General features: G+C 45.1%; 1 protein-coding gene across 3 annotated transcripts; it reads right to left on the bottom strand.

Moving 5' to 3' along the window:
- Positions 1 to 3,428: 3,428 nt before the first annotated feature.
- BAG3 (BAG cochaperone 3) lies at positions 3,429 to 20,897 on the bottom strand. Of its 3 annotated transcripts, XM_087766976.1 has the most exons (5): positions 19,621 to 19,940; positions 18,607 to 18,897; positions 8,571 to 8,927; positions 6,066 to 6,443; positions 3,429 to 4,757 (listed from the first exon to the last, which is right to left on the bottom strand). In XM_087766976.1, exons 3-5 carry the CDS (start codon positions 8,856 to 8,858, stop codon positions 3,984 to 3,986), a joined length of 1,440 nt encoding a protein of 479 aa, XP_087623102.1. In that variant the 5' UTR covers positions 8,859 to 8,927; positions 18,607 to 18,897; positions 19,621 to 19,940; the 3' UTR covers positions 3,429 to 3,983. The 3 variants fall into 3 exon arrangements, with proteins under 3 accessions (XP_087623102.1, XP_087623101.1, XP_087623100.1); XM_087766975.1 differs by lacking the exons at positions 18,607 to 18,897; positions 19,621 to 19,940 and adding an exon at positions 20,626 to 20,897 and having other exon boundaries at positions 6,066 to 6,440; XM_087766974.1 differs by lacking the exons at positions 18,607 to 18,897; positions 19,621 to 19,940 and adding an exon at positions 20,626 to 20,896.
- Positions 20,898 to 22,743: the final 1,846 nt, after the last annotated feature.

Genomic DNA, 22,743 nt, shown 5'->3' with positions numbered 1-22,743 from the left:
ATTCTACAGCCAGCGCTACGGAGCTCAGATTAGCTTTTTCTAAAGGCCTCCGTTACCCAAGTGGCCCAAGAGGGCTGGATTTGTTTCTGTCAGAAAAACTATGTTATTGATCAATATTAGGTTTTGTAACAAAACCAAAGATTGATCTGATATTAAATGTTTACAGCTAATGATTTAGACCTTAGTTTCGTAAGACACCTGCATTTTATTACTAGGACACACCAGTACCAAAAGCAGAGAAGTTACTGCCCATAACTAGTCCTTCAGCCTATGCCCATTTTACCCTTGTGTTTGTGTACATCTTACTTAAGTTCATGATACAGTAGTGTCTTTTATTTGGTTACCTACATATTTAAAAAGATCACTACGTGCACATCTAAGGAGGGAGATGATTGAAAACCTACCAAATTAAAATCTTCTCATAAGCATACCTTGATTAACCTTTGTCCTCTTCAGCAGCTATATGCCAGCCACCAGAAGCTTTTTATTATTTCAGCTAGCATTTTAAAAAGTAAGAAGTGCCACATGCTGTCCTCACTGAGGATACTGACACTGAGACCAGGGCTTTCCTGGGCTGGCGTACGTTGCTACTGGAGTGCAGGGGAATGACCTGCCTCTCCAAACTGTGCCGTGTTGCTTTCCTGCCTTCTGCGTGGAGCTTCGCTTGTACTCCTTCCCTGCCCCAACTCGTCTGCAAAGACAGCTGAGCTAACGTGAAGTTGGAAGTAGAACATATCCCAGATAAAGGGCTTGTACCTCCCACCAGAGAAAGGGAGGAATCGGTCACCAGAGAGTGCCACAGTTCTGTCTCAGCATGCTCTTGGGGGCAATGTTACTGTCCGCTGCCCCTTCCTCAGGGTATGGTATGATTTGGCCATGTGTAAATAGTCAAAATGCTATATTTATAGGAAACACAATGCCTCGCTGCTGCGATAGTTTAAATATAGAGAACAGGCCACTACTGGCATTTAAAATATCACTAGCTGGACAAGATAGTGCAATCAGAAAATAGCCTAAGCTTTTACTGTGATTCTGTGTAACAGGCTTTTCATAGCCCTCTTGCTACTTTTAAATGAGTTGAAACAGTGTCTTTCACTGGCTTGGGGATTATTTGCTTCTTGAATAAATTAAATGCTTGACATCATTGGCTCAAAATGAGTAACAGGCAGCTTAATTTTTTTTCTTATTGAAAATCTTTGGGGTATTTTCATTTTTTAAAATGGCAACTGCAAACGCAGCATGTGTATTTGAACACCGTGTATTCCACAGCACATTTGCTGTTTGTCGCACATGTCTGTTTTTGAAAAGCAGTGCGATGCAGTGTATCTTATTGCTAGTATTAAAACCCTAATTACTGTCTACCAGAGTTTCAAAGCCAAGTTTCCACAGTTACTTAGCCAGGGTCAAGCCACAGACCAGCTAGTACCATACTGCAGAAATACAAATTAAGGAAGGGTCTTTTTCGTCTCCTCTGCCAGCTATCCACATCATTGGTACCAATGCAAAGAAGCCAGCAGGCTCTGCAAAGAGTAGGTCAGAAGCTTACAGGGAGCAGGTGGGAATCTTCATCTGCTTCCTCTGCTACTCCCTCCTCCGAGCCCATATGCAGCATTTGTGGCTATGCTGATGTGTCAAGACATATATGCTGGACTGGGTGTAGTTTAATCTTGAGCAACAGAGGAAACAAAGAGAGACTATGACTCAGAGCAACAGTCTTCCAGCGAGGTAGCTACAGGGCAGCCAAATGTACTTTCCCTTATTAGGCCAGATCATGAAACCTTGCTTCATTTTGAGTGGTACCTAATTTTGCAGCAGTATCACTGACTTTAATAACCAACTTTTTAAATACTGCTTAGCAGAATGTAACTCTACCTCTAGCTTTGCTTCTTTAAAAAAAAAAAAAGTTGTAATTAAACTTGACTCCACCTACTCTGACAAACATTGAATAGTATAACATGAATCAGGCTCCATTAGCAGCAGATGACATGTTTTAAAAGGACAGCACCTGTTTAACTTCCTGTAAATGGTATGTTTTTATGACTGCAATCTGAATTTCCACATTGCGATCTCAGCTAATGAGATGTTTTTGATCTGAATTACTTTAGTGGGCTTCTAAGAGACACCAGAAAGACATAGGGCCGAAAGAGATAGGGCCTCACGCCTGCCACAGACCTGGCTTACAGCTTAATTGTAAGAACCCATAGCTGATTTTCCTCGATTTAAGTATTTTTGTTATGTCAGAGACGTGTGTCCTCAACTGAAATGTAATCCTGCAGGAGGAACATGTCACAGAAGTGAGTTCATGGAAGAATTATGCAGGTGGATGAACTTTCACACCTCTTCTGCTGGAATGCCTACAACGCTGCTCCAAAAGCTAGAGTAGCCAAATGGTTACAAGACATCGAGTATTCTTACATAGTGTTGTTGACTATCAAAATGAAACTAAAAGAAGCATCAGCCTTCTACCTAACCAACTAAGCAGAAAGTTCACAGTCCAATTGTTATTTCAAAACACTCGTTGCATTACGATTTATGTGGTATATCGTTATTTTAAAATAAAGAGTGACAGTTTTAGATGACCACTCTCAACCTACCTCTTAAAACCAGGTTTTCAGATGGGTTTAAACCCAATTTCCAATCTAATCTCGTGATTCAGAGTAGAAGTCAGTAAGTAATCAATTGCCTTGAGCACCTATATTAAAGTTTTCCTCATATGCTGTAAACATATGCTATCAGGTAAAAAAAAAAAGATTTGTTCGCTTTACAAATGCAAGTCAAAGGTAACTTCTGGAGTTTGGTTAGGACTCCTTCCTCCCTTGCACTCGTTCTGCACTGGTCTGACTCTGCTGCTTTCATTTTACATGGATGTAGCTGAAGTATGTTTACATCCCTCGCTTAAGTGTAAGTTGCTAATCACTTAAAACAACCACGAAGTATTGCTTAAACTGTTCACAAAATGAGAGGACTACCTCTTAATCTTATTGGCTCTATGAGTACACACTGTGTTTGGCTGGAAATTCAGAAGTAGGTGTTAATAAAAGGCTAATGACTTCATGTAACAATTCAAGATGCTGTAAAGTAAATTTCTGTAAGACAACAGCAGTAGATATGGATTTCTTAATGTTATAAACATTTCTGTTAAATGGTGACTCCCAGGGCAGAGAGAGAAAAAAAAGAAAAAAAAAAAAAAAAAAAGAAAAGAAAAAGGAAATGCTAAGCGAAATTCTTTCCTCAATCCACATACGTGATACAGCAATGACATTAAAAGGGAGGAAGTGAATGGAGAAAGGCACATTTTGGTCTTGATGCGAAAGCAGCTGTCAGACTTCAACTACAATGGTGTACTAAAAGAAATCTATGCTTAGAAGAGTGTATTCGAAACCGATTACTGCCCTTACATTTCCAGCTTATAAAATCACAAGACTAAATCAGGCTTCTATATTATTTTATTTCCCTCTTAAAATATAGCATTGAAGTCCTGCACACATATAAATATCCCTACAGTTTCTTACACACTTTCTATCCATCATTACTTAAAGTGCCCAACTGTGAACATTAAAAATAAAAACATTACTGTTAAGAGTGGCTACGCTTATAGAAGGACTGGTATTCTGACAATGCAGGCCACTGATTTTACAAAAATCACCTGCAAAAGAATACACCCTAAACAACACGCATCAGTATTAACCCTGAAGTAGTTGGTTTGGGTTGTTTTTTTTTTTTTTCCCACTCAGCTGATCTAAAAGTGATTAATATACAGGGTTTATTTTTGAAACATGTCTTTTACATAGTGTAAGAATAAAGGATAAATGCATTACTTTCTTTCTAACTCCCTCCTTCCCCCACAAAGTGTTTACTGTGTCCCAAGCTGCTATGTTGATTAAAAACCAGTTGAAAAGAGCTCTGGAAATGCATGCAACTTAAAATTCACTTAAACACACTTTAAGTTATAGAGTCTGAGAGATTTTAATTTCAGCACGGGGCTACGGTTCAGTTGGATTATTAGGTGTGTTTGTCGTGGTGGCAAGATTGGTAAACACTTCTTCCTTAGTTTCAGGCTGATGTCCTTCCATTTTGGTTTCCTCTTTAGCATCTTTATTACTGGTATCTCCCTTGCTCTTGACTACCACAGGTTCAATCTCCATGATTTCCTGTGGTGGCTTAGGCTCTGGAAAATTTGGCTGAAGTCCATCAACTTGAACTGGTTCTGGGACATCTTCTGCTTTCTGTTCAAGTCTTTCCAAAATGTTCTGGACCTTCCTTACACCATCTCTCCTGGCCTGGCGCACATCCGCACGACCCTCAGGGTCCACTGAGTCTAGGGCTAGCAACTCTTTGGTCAAATACTCTTCAATCATCAAGTATTTTTTGTCAGTTTTCTTGCCTTCAAAGGAGTCGACTGCCTGCTCAAGCATTTGTACTTTCTCCAGAATTGCCTCCACTTTCAAAACACCAGGATGCTTTTGAGGTTCTCCTGTTTCCATGGTCTTCAGTGTCGCCGCTTCTTCAGGAGGAGGCCTTTCCTGTGGGGGAACAATCTTAGCTGGGCAGGTAACCTTTTTATCAGCTTTCTCTGCCATGGCTGGAGGCTTCTGGGGTGGTAGTTTAGGATCCGGTTCTTGGTGGGTGACCTGAATTGGGATATACGATGACGGCACCTCCGTTTCAGGTGGCGGAACTGCCTTGTTTTCAGGTTTGATTTCAGGCGCTGGGGATGGTCTTGGTGGCTCTTGAGGTGGGACTTGTTGCTGAGAAACCTGGCGAGCAAGGCAAGTTTGTGTTGAGATACAATGAACAATGCTCCTTATTTCCTTCTAAAGAACAAGTAACCTAACATCCAATTTTCTGTACTTCTAGAAGTGCAATTTTCGCACACGCCAGATGACTACTCTTTCCTGTTCGTTGCTGAATTTTACTGTTTTAAAATAAAAAAAAACCCTGTGCTGAAGAGTTACTGTTTTCAAGCTACTGCAAATTACAAGCACCAATTGACTCTCAAAGACAATAAACTTCAACCCACCAAATCCTGCCCATGCTCACTAAAATCAGCCCTACGAGCAGTTTTATAAGATAGGACCTTAGAGCAAAGTCCTCACCTGACTTATGTCAGTAAGATTTGCGGAGCTCACTGCAGCACGGTCAAGATTTCACCGTCAGTGTGTCACCAACTGAAAGCTGGTGTTTCTTGAAAAGCTAACTGCTTTGCTGAGTTTTAATCACATTTTGGGCTATTCTCATCCCATTCCTGTTTTCAGGACATTCCTTTTTTTGCTAGTGCTTATTTTTACTGATTTTACCTTTAGAGTATTCTCACCCGTTAAAAATAAATTAGCATTATAACCTAGAATATGCCATTAAATCTGAAGTCTTCATTTTTTTGTCCTAGCAACTGGGTTTTCAAAAATATTAACCTAATTCTGCTCCTGTCATTTTCAAGCTGAAATCTCTCCAGCAAGGAAATCAAGGCTTGTTTCCATACATACCCCCTTCCACACACTCACAGTTGTCAAATTCCCAGTAGTCTTTAACTGTAGTTTTAGTAAGAATTTTAACATGGAAAAAATGTTCAATGAGCAACACGTTCTATGAGCAAATGCACGCTTGCTGTAGGAAGAATAAGAAGCTCTAAGACTAGATTTTGCTGATCCTCTTTCTTCATAATTAAAATTACTTTGTGAATCTGATGCTATCCTAAATGGTTCTGAGACATCAATGAGGTGTATTTACATAGATGCCACAAATCCCGCGGACCTGATTTTCTTCTCACAAACATAATGCAACATCAGTGACCTCAGTGTAATTACACCAAATTATACTCTGACAAGAGGAAAATCAAATCATGTGTTAAATCATATTTCAGTGATCCAAAGACTCCACAATCCTGATAGGTGGAAAGGCAGCTTGCTGCTAGTATCTTATCTCAGTATCTCCCAATTTGTTTAAATACAGAAATGGAGACTGCTTTACGTGCTTTCATGTACTTGTTAATATGAGCCAGTTTTTCACCTCTAGCCACACTGAACAAAATACACCTGGCAGGTGATTCCCCTCCCTGTTCGACGTACCTGGGGTCTGTCTACAACTGTCTGCACTCTGATGGGAGCTGGGGGCTGTATCTGGGTGGTGATCCTGGCCGGTGAACTTTCGCGGCTGGATGAGCCTCTCTGAGACACTCTGAACGGAGACTGCGCTCGCGTCGTCTTCGGCTCCCTCTCATCTGGTTGAATTTTGTGAAACACTGGTTGGTGGTATTCGCTCTGCTGGGCAGGGTAGTGTGTCTTCTGTGCCTGGTGGTAGACTTGTGTTGGTTGCCGTTGGATATTTTCATGGATCACGGGAATTGGAATATAACCGCGAGGAAGCTGATGGCTTCCTGCATTGGGCCTGCCAGAGGACTGAGGGGAAACCGTTGGAGAATCAGAAGCTCCAGGAGACTGAGGCTGCTATGAAAACAAAATCCATTACTAAATTTTAACTGGTTTTGTGCTCACAGTACTTTTCATTTCCAAAGAGAAAAGAAAAACATGGTCATAGAAACTGAACTCGTGTCCGACACGCAAGGGATCCACTTCCTTGTTTTTTTGGCCGAGGGCCTCACTAGACAAACCACAGAAGGTGAGGGAGCATCCCTGGAACAAGTAGAAACCTGAGCAACAGCATTCCCAGCCCTCAAATGAGCAGGGAGTGGATGCTCAGTCAGAATGTTCGCTGCTTTTGCCTGGCTGTTCCTGTCGAAACCTGTTAAATTTGAGGCAAACTAAAGTTAAGCAAACAAATTATATACTGGAGACAAAAACGAACCCCTAACAGAGGCACACAACATTGAGACTTCTGATCCTGGTCACACTAACAGATTTTCTTTTGTTTTGTTAAAGCATGTAATTCTGTAGCAGGCTATGGCAATGCACGTATGGCAATGCCCTCTTTTTCCCCCCTAAGGCCTTCCAACCCCGAGCACCAGCAGTAAGAGCTGCCCTGGCTTAGACCTGCTGTCGGCAGGAGCGAGCACCGGGCTCGCTGCAGAATCCTGTTCCCAGCGTGCTCCAGGTTGTGGGGCTGCAGGCTGGGGACAGGCAGTTTATTTGCTCACAGCTCCCTCCCTCCTCCTGCTACGCCAATCCATCACCGCACCTACTTTGCACCAGCTCCAGCAGCTGTCAGGCCATTCTCTGACCAGTTTCACTAACTAAGGAAGAGGAAAAAAAAAATTATTTCCTGATAGGTTTGTTACACAGCTCAGTGAAAGGCCAGGTCAGACAGGAGCAGGACAACACAGCCAGAGGCAAGAGAAGGGCAGGCAAGGTAGGAGAAGGGAAACAAGACCCCTTTTTTGGTGCTGGTGAACTGCTGAGCTCAGCTGCCTGTGAAACAGCAACCTTAAATAAATAAATAAATAAATAGATAAATGCTGGTTTGTGCTATGGGGCCCCTCACTGCCACTACTGGTGGCCCTGTCAACATGGGGTTTAAAGGCACCATCACAGGCTCTGCGCAGCTGATACCCACACTGCGCTGCCTAAGTTTGTAACAGCAAGGTCTGAGGTCCTCAGTAGTCATCTCAGAGGACTTCAGTAAGAGGCACAGAAGATGTGCTCCTGAAGCCAGTCTGTGTACCAGATAAAGCTTATTCCCCACCGTAGTGTCGGGAGAAGGAAAAGCCAAGGCTCTTGTCCCAGCACTGCATGGACAAGGCATTGTTAGTCAGGACAGCTGAGAAACCTGCTAACAGAAGTATAATTACGTTGTTCAGACTCCAGACAGGTTTCAGAGCCACCACTGCTGAATTATAGACCTGATGATGTATTTTCAGCTTGGTGAAGGCTGAATTTCCTGCTCATCTTACTTTGAATAAAAATGAGGTTGATATTTCCATGTATTACAAGAATACCAATTCTGCTAATTCTCTAGAGAGAAGAGGCAAGCCAAAATCCTACCTTCTGAAACACACAGCAAGCAGGGTGACTTTTTTTTTTTTAAAGAAGTTCATAGTTTGAAAGTATTTTACCACGCCACTGAATGACAAAAATACTTTACAATGCATTTTTAAACCTGTATATATGTAAATCTATACACTTCATACAACTGAAGTATTAAATTGGAAAGCAAAGATCACAGAATTACAACTTCTGAAGTGGCCTGGGTTGTTAGCTAACTGGCCAGTTTGGTTTTTTCCTCTCCCACTTTGTTCTCTTCAGTTTCTGACTCGTGGTGCGGAACACGAGACTTGCCTGTATGCTCCGCTTGTGGGGGAACCGGTATAAAGCCTAAACCAGCCCTCCCCTGCTGCAGGACCTGCCCGGCTCAGGGGCTCCCTTTTCGCAGAAGCCATTTACATGCATTTGTTTCTGCAGAATCATTCCAGAACGAAAGCAGGCGATGCTAGGAAAAAACCTTACATATTTATGCTGCCGTGACTGTGCACTTTTGCATTTTAATACTCTGGAAGTATTGGGAAAATGTAATCCTGTGGCAAGTTTGGCTTTCTGAAGGATAGAGTACCCGTGTGACATTCAGGTCATGAGCGCTGCAAAGACCAACGCAAACACACCCCAGCAACACTGACAAGTTACCTCGGGTCCGTGTGTGGCCGGCGCTTGGGCTGCCGCAGCTGCCGTTGTCTGTCCACATTGTTTATCTGTCTGAGAAGGCTCCGCCGGTCCCCTTGGAGGGGACTCGGGGCCGGCATAGGCCCCCCTGAGAGGTGGCTGTGCCTGCACCGCGGTAGGCACAGCTTCTGTCTTGTATCGCTGCACAGCAGGCTGCGGAGCAGAAAAGCACGGGTGCTGCCATCTGCCATCGATGCCCTCGTGGATGACGGGAATAGGGATATAGCCAGCCCGGAGCTTGGGGTATCCCATGTTTCCTTCTCTTGCTGGTGGCTGCTTGGGGCTATCGCGAGATGGACCATTTGCTGACGACTGGCCTTCCTGGAAGTTAAAAACATCACACAGCACTTGCTAGTAGCTCGGCTCAATACACCTGGTAAGAAAAAGCTGCCCTAAAGGTCTGTCCTAAAAGCAGTATCAGCTGCGTACGAGAAGTTCAGACCCTCTTGGGTCCGTGAAGGGCAGTGAACAGCAGGCACTAACGCTCCAGATCTGCAGGCAAGAGAAGACAGTAAGCTAAAAAAACCTGTCTATGTACAAGTGTTTCACCCCCACTTCTCATAAATACCAACTTGGGCTTTAAAATACCTGTCTAATTACAACAGGATTTCTTACTTGGCGTACATCACTTGCATTTAGCCACCCTTCAGACAGAGCTCCTCCAAACAGGTGGCCTTGGGCCCAGAGACATTTCCGCAGCACCTCTCAGAACCCACCCGGTGCTATAGGCAACGTCTGACAAGAAACTCTCAAGGAAGCCTAATCCCATCAGAAGCACGGTGTTCACTGGTGGTGGTCTTCCCACTGGCTATCTGAAGAGTTACTAACGCCACATACTGAAAGATATATCAACTTTTAGCTACGGGAGGATCCAGTGCAGTAAATATTGAAGGAGAGGAGAGAGGAAGACAGGATAGGGTAAGGAAGAGGAAAACACTAAAAAGACAGACAAAATAAATCCCTGCGTTGCTGGAGTATGCTCACTGGACAATGTCAAAGCTCTGGCAAGGGTGGAAGTGGTTTGTACTAAGAGCCTTCACAAGTCCTCTAGTAAGTTCTTCCTGCATCGGTCATTCTATTTTGAGGCCCTGCGAGGGCCAAGTTCCAGATGTATCTCTAAGTCAGATCATGTAACAAGCACCTCTGTCATTCAGAGGGTAATGTCATTATTCAGTAAGAGGAGAATTTAATAAGGGGACATATGGTGCAAGTGTTGGAAACCCTATTTTTAAAGAGGTGTTTAAGCTGCAAAAATATTTCATGTTGCTTCTGTACACATTAATACACTAATTCATTAAGAATTAACTATTTTACCAACCAGTTTTTGAGTGTTCTTCCTATATGACTGTATCCCCTTAAAAAGTAATTTCTGAGAATTCCTGTAAGCAATGAAACTGCAGAGAATAAAGACTATATTTTATTAGCTTACCTAAATAAAAGATAACAAGTACTGAAAGGAACAAGTTCAAAGCCAGAGCCCTGACGTTGCATTTCCTTTTACTCAATTAAAAAAACCTCCACAAACAAAGGAAAAATTCAGAAAGAGGCACAGAGGAGAGCCAGGCCTAGAAAGTTCGCACAGAGAAGTAATTTGAAGTTGGCTTTTCCAGTTGCAGAACAAGGATGATCTCATGCCAAGGTCTGCACCGGGATCCACTGCCGACAGATGAGTCATTCTACATTCACCCTACTGGGAAACCACATTCCTCTGCTGAACGCAGGCAGTCCAGGGGTTTCAGGACCCCCGAGGACCAACAAGCGTTTGCCAGTTCACCTTATACCAGCATAACCCCGCATCCACAGCACTCCCGACAGCCGTCTCTCCTGGGATCTGGAGGGACGCACAGTTACGCCAGCAAACTGCGTTTGCCGGAAAATAAATTTGACGTGCGCTCAGCTAGCAACAATGCGAGGCCGCATCAGAGCCAAATGTCTGCCGGGCGAGCGGAGCCGAGCAGGCTGGGAAACTGATGATTTGACAGTCGGAAGAAGCACCTTGCCGCTCCGCGCTGACTCGATGCATTCTGCGCCCGGCGTGCACCAGCTGCTCGGCACAGTCTCCCTGACGGAGGGAGCAGGCGGCAGGCTGCGGGTGTAACCCGAGAGTTCACAGCCAGCCATCCCACCTACAGGCATGGCTCCCGCGGCTATAAAAAGGAGATTCCCTCACTGCCAGCGTTGTCAGACTCCCCGCAGGAAGGGTCGGTGCTGGGAAGGGTGTAGGAGCTGGGTGGGCCAGCAGTACCTACAGATGCCCTGACATGAGAAGGCTCTCGACCACGCTTGCTCCCCTCCACCCGGGTGTACAACGAATCTGCCCTAAGGGATTAGTTACCAGCTCCTCTCTCTCTTGGCATTTTAGGGGTCTGCAATGTTTTGAACTGCTCCATTTGGGGATAAGCCCTTCAATCTCCTGGAGTAATCCACACTGATAAATCCTTGCCAAGTCTTCAACACGGACAGTGTCCCACACCCCCCAGCCTCCATGAACCCCCTCCTAGGAGTCTGACCACGGGCTTCCCCTCCCTTGTCTTCATTTTCAGACCCTTGAGGCTGCCCTTGTTTTGAACTGTCTTAGCAACCTGAGAAATCTGCCTCTGCAACTTAAGCCCCGGTAAGAAATACAAAAGAAGCAGCCCAAAACCAAAGGAAGACCAGGTTGAACTGCTTTTTCAAACCATTCAGTTTATATCTGAAGTGAAACTTGCAGCAAGTTTAATACTTTTTTTTTTTTTTAATGGAAACACTGGCCCCTCTTTAAGAACCACAGCATAAACTATTCTCTCATAATTTGTCATTTATTCTTACAGCTTCAGACAACCTGTGCTGCTCCTGTGGAAAGTTAACATTTCGAGATGGTCCTTTGCTCCAGGCTTTTTTTTCCCCTGTAGTTAGGTCTGCTAACAACAGAGGACTTTTTTGTGTGTGTCTCTTAACAGTGCTGTTGTACCAGAGCAGTCCTCAGTAAAGAAACAAATGCAGCATCCCTATTTTTCCCCCCCACTGTCAGTAGCTCTGAGGCAGGCAGATCACAAGTTGAAGGAAGGTGCTCTCATCACAACTGCTTTGCCTGATCCACATTGTTCTCTTCAACACTTAATTAATATTTAACTCTCTAAATGGTTTGTTATGTTAGCCAGTTTGTATCACCACATCCTTGACATTCCTTCTTATTTCCCGTTCCCTTTCTCCCCACCATTTCCTAAGACCGTGAACACGCACAATCTGCGTCCACCGAGACACCCGGCACGTGAGGCATGACACCGCAGCACCCTGACCAAAGACTATAAAGAGGCCTTGGGGTCAGGCAGATGGCTACAAGTGGTTCACGCTCGTTTTCAGCGAGGATCCAGCACAACCAGAGTGCACACGGATCCCAATGCCCGCATGGTCAGGCTTTCGGCCAAAGCAGTTCTGTTTTGTGCAGGGGAGCCGGCGATTCCAGCCTGGACAAACAGGTTCTGGAGACTTCGGGAGAAGCTCAGGTGTGCCTGCGGACAGTGCGGCAAGGGGGAGGAACGGAAGCGAGACCTGGAAAACTCTCACCGTAACACTACAGAGAAGAGATTCGTGGCTTCCCTCTGAATGCTTTAATTCCTGTTTCACGGGACAGCCAGCCAGCAGAACAAAAACGGCCATTTTTTGGTTTTACTTGCCTTCTATCAAATACAGTTCTTGCTCGTTATATTAACAAACATGTTATCTGAAAAAGCCCACATTTAACACAAATCTGCACAAAGAGATATGACCAATAAATGAATGTCAAGCCTTCGTCCATCATCCTTTTTTATACTTAAACTGGGAAGGATGATAGAATCATAGAATGATTCTATGTTTAAGTATACAGTTTAAGTATAAAAAACAGGAACCCAACTTGGATTTCTGCATTAAAAAAACTGAAGTAAATTTCTCCTGCTCTCATCCAAGGAAGCAAGAAGTTCTTTGACAATAAGTTTGAGAGTAATTATAAGCAACAGACTATCGAAGAATTTCCCTGTAAGGAGGAGGACTGACAGTCAGCACTGCAGGAATCATGGCCGTGATCGCACCCTTATTTTACATTTAAGAGACAGAATCCCCAAAAAGGAGGGAGCACAAAACCACAAAAAAACTCCCTCAAGCAGCTCAGAAATTTTGACAACAGTCCTGGCCTACAGGTCAGGTAGCCTGAAACACCAGCAGACACTCAGACCCGATCCACCATTTCAGGAGGTGCCGAGCAAGTATAGAGGAGTCATCATCGCCAGTCAAGTTTAGAGAAAAAAGCATCGCTGTGTTTTGAACAGGCTGTGAGTGGGACAGCCACGCCGTGCTGGGAGATCTGCTCAGGAGGAATGACAGCGCTCCCACCTCTCGGGACGAGGACGTGCGTTTCTGTTGTGAGGCCATCACCATGATAAATAAAGGTGCAGCCAGCACAAGTTGTGCAACTGGAAAAAACACTTCATACCCCCGCATCCTACTCTTGGCTTCCCATGGGAAGGGTACAGTCAGGAGCGATGCTAAAATCCTCAAACTTGCTCAGATTTTTAGTGAGTTCTGACACTGTGTGCCACTGGAATGAAAAAAGCAACAGCAAGAGAAAAACACAACCTTGCAACAAAACTCCTGGTACAGCTGTACTGTCTATCCCGAGTGGATAATGGCATAACTCCTAATGTGCCACTGAAGTCATCCAGATGGCTGTACCAGTAGAATGAAATTTGTCAAAATATTCTGTATGCACGCTAGATTACTGGAATAGTTGTATCGAACTTGGAATCTCCCTTTTGAGACTGCATAATACATTTTTCATTCTTCTTACACTAAAATGGTCTACAGAAAAAGAAGTTAAAAAGCAAGTTTTGCTGCCATCACACTCTTGCATTTTTCTTGACCTGTACTGATATTATTTGTAGTATAGTAAATTCAGTTCTCTAAAGCATGGATGTATTATACACACAGGTAGCACCTCTGTAGCTCTTGCAGAGCAGCAGTGCAAGGATTTAAATTGTACTTGTTTTGTAAATATTACCTAGCAAAGGAACACAGATTTCACAAACATTACCAAGAGATGAAATATCTCTTTCTGTATACAAACAGAAGGTCTACTGACTTCAGTAGGGTTCTGAACTTTTAAGCTGCTGCTGTAAAGAGTATCATGCAAATGAAAGTATTCTGGTTGCTCGAATGACTGAGAACATGCCAGTATCTGACAAAATCTGACTTGAGAGCACACTTCCCATAATTTTAAGCCTGGATCCTACACATTTCGGAAGAAGGGAGTAGTATGAGTCTGTTATTTCACAACAGAACACATCAATACAACTAAAAGGATTGACTGAAATATGACAACAAAGTTTTCTTTGACATATACTCAAATCTATTCTTTATCAGAAATTGCCATGGATAACCAAAAAAGCCAGTAGTACCTAATATTCAAATCTAAGAATGATGTACCTATTCTATTTATTAAAAAAAAAAAAAACAACAAAAAACCCACAAACAACCAAACAACACAACACATTTTATGTCATCGAAAGGCAAAACTTTCACCATTAGAATTGGATTCCATACCTGCTCATATTTTACTTTTGGCCAGACCTTTTTTCTTCTCTGTCTCTGTCACATTAACTAGACAAATCAAAACTACTACACGAGCTTTGCTACCGATAGAAATCAACATATCCAAATATTCCTTTTAACTTGATTAAAGTACTAAAAAGTTTCTCAACAGTGCTTTGTGTTTAAGCATATTAATAGCACATTACCATGAAGTACGTTTCATTACTGCTTCCCCGGGAACGATACAAGTGGGAAGGTGGAGAGTGATTTGCTCTCAGCGCTGACCCCTAACTTCCTACTGCTGTGCTTCAGCCACTGAAGATTTTTACATTCTCACTCTTTTACTCACAATTTGTGCTTAAATATATACACTGAGCACATAGGCATTTGAGCAAGATATCATTAGCTAATGACTGAAGGAAACCATGAATAAGCTTAGTCGCATGAGCCGTCTCAGTAGAGCTTCGTGTCGGTCACATCATGTCACCCATTTATACACCAAGCTGCTTTTGATGTTTTACTTGTTGAATGCTGAGTTTTATTTCCTAACATACACATGTGTAGGCAAATAGGCCTTTTGTTCTCTCCTGTAATTATCATGTTGTATTATAAAAGTATTATATTAACATATGCTCTAACTGATGAAACGCAATGATGTCATTAGAAATAAATAAACAAACAGTATTAAAAATTGAAGGAGAAATCTAATGCTAAGCTTTCCAGAACAGAGAGCCTTCCTGGAGCAAATATGCTGGCTATCTTGCAGACCGATCTTGTTCCAGGAACTAAAACTGTTCTTTTTTGATCACTAAGATGATTCTTTCTTAGGCTAAAATGCCTTGGCACAGACATGACGACACTTGCCCTTTATGCCCAGGAGTGGAAGACGGCCCGTGCACAGAAAGCATCCGACGGGCCAAACCGAACACGTTCAGAGAAAGAAGCAGTGACTGCTACGAAGAGCAGAGCGCTCTTAGGAGAGAGCCGGCATCACCAGCCATCCCGTCAGCTGTAATGGACGGGGTTAAAGAAAAGCCCTTTAGAGCGCTAACAGAAATATCCTTGTCAAGGGTGATGAGAATGACACGCTTTATTCAGTTATTTCTGTTCACTGCCTGCTTACCTAAGAAGCAGGTGGTCAACCTGTTGCCTTCCCGCTCTTAGCTGGGAGCCAGAAATTTGTAAGACGGAAGAAAGTACAAGCTTGAAGAATTAACAAAACAATGCCCCGTAAAAAAGGAGTATAAGTAGCTGACTATTCAAAGAGTCAGCTGTGAATTTCACAGGTTATAGTCAGGGTCTACGTTTTTATCTAAATCTCATTTTGCACACAGCAGTTTTCTGAGTTCACTTCCTTAAACAGCAATTTTCCAACACTATAAAAACACTTGCTACACTGCACCCTATTTATCGATTATAAGGCTTTGCCATCAGCCATAAAAACATACTTTCATGCTACCTGACCTACTGGGCGATGTTAGACAAGTCGCTTCACCACCCCATGTCTCATTTTCCTGTCTGTGAAACCAAGAAGGAAAAATAAAAAAAAAAAAAAAATTCAAATTAACAGCTTCTGCAACACATTTGAAGATACGGCATTTTTCGTCTATAATGAAGTAATGTAATTTGTGTGAGCAAGCCATTTCTTCTATTTTATATTTAACTTGGCATGAAGAGAGGGCATAGCTGCCACAGAAAAAGGTGGAGACAGAGCTTACCTAGAGCAATAGTGTCTATATACCCCAAAGCGTATTGGATTGTTACCTGCCTTATCATGGTTCAAGTGGGAACAATTCTATTTTTGCCACGTGGTTATGGAAAAGTCCTGTCCGTGTATATGTAGGAAGCGTTAAAAATATGATTCCTAGGAAAGAACGCTGCCACCTGGCACACGTATTCTTCCTTTCTCCTTTAGATAAGAGGTACGCTGGGTCGGGAGTTACACAGAGCCACGCAAGACCTTCCTTGCCTTTCCTCTTGCATGATTGCCCAGGCACTGCCGCATTATTTCTAGCGTGATTTCTTCGTGTTCCTTTCTCTTATTTCCGATTTGATCCACTCCTTGTTTTCAGATTAATCGGTATCTCCATAAATTAACTCCCTGCTTACCATGTTCTGTCTAGGGGGACTTTAAATAACTACACAAAGCAGCTTCGGGGAATCTGGACAAAGCCAGTGCACAACCCTCCAAAAACCCCCTACTGATAATTTTACCACTCCTACATATTATGCCTTTTATATACAGTACCTTTTTAATCCAGTAACTAATTTATTAATCTGACTGTGACAGAATGCACATCATCAGCATAAGTAATGTAAAAAACACTGCAGGTAATAAAGACCTAAATTGCTACCCAGTCTTACATTCCCTTCCATTGATGTGAACCACTGCAAAAGACGCAGAGTTTGAGAGAGGCTGTACTGAACTTTCAATGCAATTTCTAATTTGGTCTACCAAGAATTTTTCAGTCAACTCGAACGTGAGAAGTCAGTGCTCAAAAATAAGTTCACTGCTAAAGAGATGGGAATTGAGTGACTTAAGACTTATTTGGGGAAGCAGAGAGAAAAGAGATGCAACAGTCACGAAGGGTGAGGACAGAAAGTTAGGTGTAGTTGGTTGTTCCCCGAATAGTGACGGCGTAGTTAGCTGTTGCCCAAATACCAACAAAGGCCTCAGGAGGAGGGCAAGATGGCTGCCTCTTCCTTTCTTTAGGCCTGCGCAGTCATTGTTGCAACCAAAAAATATACCACTTTTATGACTGCTCCCAGACTTTGTGGCTGGCTGGTACAGCTTTTATCTCAAACGTAAGGCATTAGTGAGCTATCGATCATCGCAATATTAGTTCAGTGAAGCTCAGCACAGTCAATTCCTTTGGTCTATTTTTAGTTGCAGTATTTCCCCATTGGGTTTACAGTATGTGGAAACAACATATGGAAGGGGCCATCAATAAGTATTTATACAAGCCTTGGTTTTGTTTTCTTCTTTAAACGTAATCTATTTTTATCAACGCTTTGGGGAATACCAAGTAAACAATTTAACGTTATAAGACAATCTTGCAGAAAGTATGCTGAGGTGTGATGGCGTAAGTTAACACAGAAAATACCAGAAAAAACACAGAAAATACCAACCACAGATAAGCATAGGCAATCAGTAATTCTACCAAAGAAAGGAAGGAGAGTGGCATTGCTAGTAAACTAGTAAACTTTAGTAAAAGTATGCATACACACACCTCATTATATTGATTGTACCTTACTCTTTGAATGTCTTAGTATTAACTAATTAGACGCTTGGAAGAAAATTGTTAGTCTACCAAAAGGTTTTGTTAATAAGTGTTCTTCAGTCATTTGCAAAGTCATGGCTTACTTCTCACTGGAGTACAGTAAGAGATTTTCTGTTCTTTCTCAGGAAGGTCTCCCTAGTCCAGCCTTACACCGCAGTGATTCCATACAAGTGACAGAGCTAAACACGCAGAGGAAGGACACCCATCCTTCATGTGGGTAAAAGGAGGCCGGACCGAATGAGAAAATGAGAGCCATCTGAATTGATGAACACATCTAAAATACAATCTTAAATCTCAATCTTTAATCTTAAATGCAAAAATCAAGGTCTGGTTCCGTTGATTTAAAATGGCTCTGTCATGAGTTAAAATTTTAAGAGCGCCATTTCTCCCTTTACCCGACTATATATCTGGTACAGTTTACCGCAGTCAGCATCGTAACTCCGATGCTAAAAGCCTAGAATAAGTAAAAAGACCAAGATCAACCACTTGGGAAAAATGGGACTACATTATTAATGCTGCCTCAGCTATAGTACTTCGCTAAAAAAGCTCAGTTAGCTTTAGAGCTGTGCTCCGTTCATTGTCCACTTACAGTGTATTACCTCACTTCATTGCCTAGGTCTCTTGCGAAAGGGAACAAATATTCCGAGAGAGAATATTGATACATACAGTGTAAGGCTTACTTAAAGACCACCAACGAAACCGCCAGTCGTGATCAACAGAATCGCTAGTTCCACTGGCTGGTTTCAATGAAAACAAGGCAGTGATAAGGCAGTGCAAGTTTGGTCCTTGTATAATTATCCTTGAAAAGATGCACGAAGTCTGACACACGCAGTCCGCTTTTGCAATTCTCCCATCGCTTCCAAAAGTGAACCCCAAGTTCTCATTTGAGCTAGACTAACACTGAGGGAAACCAGAAAGCTGTTCATATCTATTCTCTCTTCCTGCCTACATCTGTGATTTTGTCCTTTCTACCTGTAGAGGTTTAAAAAAAAAAAAAAAAGTCTAAGGCCTTCAAAAATCACTGTTGGGTCTGAAATTCAATGTCAGTGGGTAATCTGTCTTCTTTGGCATTGTCTAGCTAAGAAAACATTACTTAAAAAAAACATTATTTAAAAATCATTATTTACAAATACTTTCATCGGATGTGATTCTGAGACTCTTCTGCTAAATAGTACCTGTTCTTGTCAAATGCACTGGTATTTAACAAACAATGCCAGAAGCTGTCCATTAATTCCAGCAGATGTTCTTAACTCAAGGCTCTGACAAAGGGCTGTATCAGGTCACGGTTCCACGCAACTTCCATCGCCATGAACTGGAGGGTTTGTTTTCTTTGAGCAGCATTAGACTGGAACTCCCCAAAATCAACGATTTTCCATATTCACCTCCGGAAGCATTTCTCCCTCTTTCAGTGAACGATCCCAAAGCGTACACACATTCCTGCTCAAACTGAGCAGTAACAGATTTTCCTGCTTGGAAAAAAGCGTATCCCGCAAATGCCGCTCAAAAGCAGGTGCAACTTCTCCTATCCGCAATAACCCTCGCAAGCTGGCAGAAGAAGCAGCACTTTGCATTACCACAGATTTCACATCAGATAGGGGTGAAAAGTTGTTTTGTGTCAGGCACCCACTCAGGGAGTACTGAGCCACCGCAGAACTTCAAACGCTGTTTCCCCCCCCCCCCCCCCCGCACAATTATCAAAAGCAGCCAAAATGGGACTTTACTGTTAAATGGGTTAGTTTCAAGTGGTATTTCCATAACAAAAGCTTTTGAGTAAACAGCGCATTTGTATTCTCAAGTATGTTTTATGGTTATAAAAAAATACCATATATTATTTTTATTGCCGTAACAGCCAGCGTTAACAGGTGCCTCATTACACTGGGAAGAAATTCCCTCCAAAAAGCAGTTAGAGCACTTTTTCCTATGCGAGTCTCAATATTCATACTCTCAAATTACATTTTTCTAAGACGTTTTTGTATTAGTACTAGAATGGAGTCGTTTATTCATGGATCAAATGAACTAGCCCTTGGAAAGCTGAGCAGGGGGTTAATTTGTGATAGAAAAGTCCATCCCTTCCGTTTCTTTTCAACACCCGGCTGCTCTCACACCGAGTTTTCAGTCACGGTCTGCACTCACGAAGTGGGCAATGACTATTTTAAGAAACAGCAAGTTCTTAAAATAATAACACTTACGGAGTGCTTTGATCCTGGCGTTTGATGTAAGGCTATAGGAGAAGAAGTTGCGACAGGCACCTCGAAGACACATTTCGAGGACAGCCGGTGCCCCCCCACTGCTGTTTTTTATACGTTTAGCGCAGTTTAACACAGTTTGGGGGGCTCAGGCTGCGCCCAGCAGCGCTCCCCATCCCTCCCCGGCCCGTCCCCCCCGCGGTCCGTGGGGACCCCGCTGCCCGGCGGGGACCCGGGGCGGCCAAACCCAAGCCAGGCCGCCCCGCCGGGCCGCGGAGGGGCAGGGGGGCCCGGGGGAAGCCCTGCTGCTCGCAGGGAAGGGCAAGAACCCCCCCTCCCACCCCCCGGGGGGCACCGTTCTCCCACCGGGCAACTTCGGCTCCAGTTTCCAGCACTTTCTGCCCGCAGCCACTGCGTTGCTCCAATAGCAGGGCGGCTCGGAGGGCTGTATTCCCCAAAACCGAGAGAGTTTGACCCGAAAGGGCCGTCCCCGAGGGCCCCGGCAAAATCACAGCCGCTCTCCCCGCCGCGCCTCTCCTTCCATGGACATATTTGGACTGAGACACGGCTTTTCTCTGAGCGCGCTTCAGAATAAAACCAGACAGCTACTGAGATAGCTTGTGACCAGGAAAGATTTAAAAAAAAAAACCAAAAAAAAACCAAAAAGGAACCCAAAACTTGACAAGTAGGAGCCCGGGCTGCGTTTCTAATTTTTTTAAGGGCATTCATTGCTTGGGCTGTTCGCAGCTGAAAAATAAATCAAGGTTCGCGTCCTGCCCGGCAGGCCGGGCGGACTTAGCCAACTTTAAATAAACATTACAGGGCCGAGGTATCAAATGATTTAATGCACAAAAAAGGGACTGCAGTGCGTCAGAGACAAAAGGCAGCTCCTGCCCTCACCGCATCGCCATGCGCTGGGGGCAGCGCCCGGCCCCCCCGGCCCCCGCCCGCCCGCCGCCCCGCCGGGCCCCGGGGGACGCGGACACGGGTGGGCGCCGCCCGCCGTACCTGCCCCGCCGCCGCCCGCAGGCGCGGGTCGCTCCAGGTGGTGGTGCGGCTGTTGTGATCCACGAAGAAGGGCCAGCCCGTCTGCGGGTCGATCTTGATCTCCCAGCCCGGGGGCAGCGGCTCGGCGCTGCCCTCCATCTGCGGAGGCGGCGGCGGAGGGGAGTGCGCGGCGGCGCTCATGGCGGGCCGGGGCCGGGGCCGGGGCCGAGCCGTGTGCCCAGTGCCGGGCGGGGGCGCCGGACCGGCGGCTTTATCCGCCGCGGGGCCGGGGGGGCGGAGGCGGCGGGGCTGGAAGTGTCTGGAAACGGCGGCGGCGGAGGAGGGACGAGGGACGGAGGGGAGGGACGCGGAGGAGGAGGAGGAGGAGGAGGAGGCGGAGGGAGGCGGAGGGGCCGGACAGCTGGAAACTTCTGGGTGTCTCCAGCACGCCTGGGCCGACCCTCGGGTTACCGGACACGTCTACCCGGGGCCGGGTCGTGCCGCCCCGGCAGGCGCAGCCCGGCCCCACGGGGCGGGACGGGCGCCCCCGGCCGCCTTCGCCCGCGGGGCCGCGCAGCCGGGCAGCGCTCGCCTGGCGCCCGGCGCAGGCGGCGGAGAAGGCGGCTGGGAAGGTCCGCGGAGAGGGAACAGGGCTGGGAAGGTCCGCGGAGAACACGCCTGGCAAAGTCCGTGTGAAACACGCCGCTTCGCTGCTCCGCCCGGCGCCTGCTGCAGCCGCGGGTCCGGTGCCTCGCAGGCTGCGCGCTGGGCGGGCGCTGGCCTTGGGGAACCCCGGCCCGCGCCTCCCTCGGCCGGGGCACGATCGCCCCTTCGCTCCTTCCCGCCGCCCCGCGCAGTGAGCCAAGGCGCAAAGCTCCCCCCCGAAAGCTCCTTGCCCCGTGGCTGATAATTCAGCCGAGGCTATGATGGGCAAATAACAAAAATAATGTTTCTTCCCAAAAAAGGGCGCGGGCAGGCGTTGTCCTTCAGATTCAGCTGGTTTGAACTTTCTCAGCTCTTTGAAAAGATGTGTCTAAAACACATCTAAAGGCAAAGAATGTGTCTGTGAGCTTTAAAATCATCCCTTCCACCACGGGTGCTGTGTCACTCGGTGTGTTTAGTTTGAGGTAACTGTACTTCACAATTACACCACTCGTAGTCATCTGACAGTCACACGAACAGCCACAGATGCCTGTTGATAGTTACTTTAAGTAGAAGACTGAATGCACAGTGTCCCTCAAACACAGACGTTACCTGCTGCAAATGCTACTTGCTTCAAGGAATCCAAGGTATGCATTCCTCGGAGACAGATGCTCATTTCCAAAGTATCCCTTACTTCAGAAAACCCTGCCTGTTCACACCCCCGGGGACAGCCAGGATCTCCTCCTGCTCGGGGCAGGATCAAAGATCCCTCGAAACGGCCTGGCGCTGATGGTCATGCATCTTTTGACAGAGTGGGTTTTGTTCATCACGCTGACAAACCTAATAATTGCTCAAACTTCGTTCCTGCAGCTCTTCCATCCTGCGCATCCCTCACCTTCAGAACCCCGCTGTGGTCCGTCACGGACCCGGGTTTCTGCCCTCGCTGTTGTGTGCCTTTGACTCCTAAGTATTGTAAACAGATCATTTTTTTTTCCCAGAGCATTTCCTTTCAGATGTCTGTATTATCACCACCATGACTGACTTACCCATTTCCGACAGCAACAAGTCACATACCTTGCGCATCTCGCCATCGGTCCGGGGCTCTGGTGCCCATCCCTGGACATATCTCCTACCTCTGCTACCTCGCCGCTCTCTCAGTGACATAAGACCTCTGCTCAGCCTCACTGTTGCCTCCAAAGATGTAGCATCACAGATTTATTCTGCTTCCAATCTGTCGAGATCTGCGGAGGAATGTCACTCTCTGTCTCGTCACAGAAAGGCATGCTTAGACCATATGTTCTCCGTAGCATATGCCAGAGCCTTTGCCAAATCAACAAAAGCAGCTGATTCAGACACCCGGGACAGATGTTAAAAGGTCTTGCAGGAAGATGACTCTTGTAAGTTGAGGAAGTGATACAGATGGGGTTTGTAGCTGAGAGAGTGTAAGCAGAGACATGAAGAATGGGGTTTCTTTGTTTGCTGCAGCTGACAGCTAGC

Source organism: Nipponia nippon, unplaced genomic scaffold, assembly GCF_047370975.1.
Source record: "Nipponia nippon isolate SJK-2023a ecotype South Korea unplaced genomic scaffold, ASM4737097v1 scaffold_3, whole genome shotgun sequence".
NCBI lineage: Eukaryota > Metazoa > Chordata > Aves > Pelecaniformes > Threskiornithidae > Nipponia > Nipponia nippon.
Note: the sequence above shows the minus strand (reverse complement) of the source record. Positions and strands in the feature narration are given on the sequence as shown.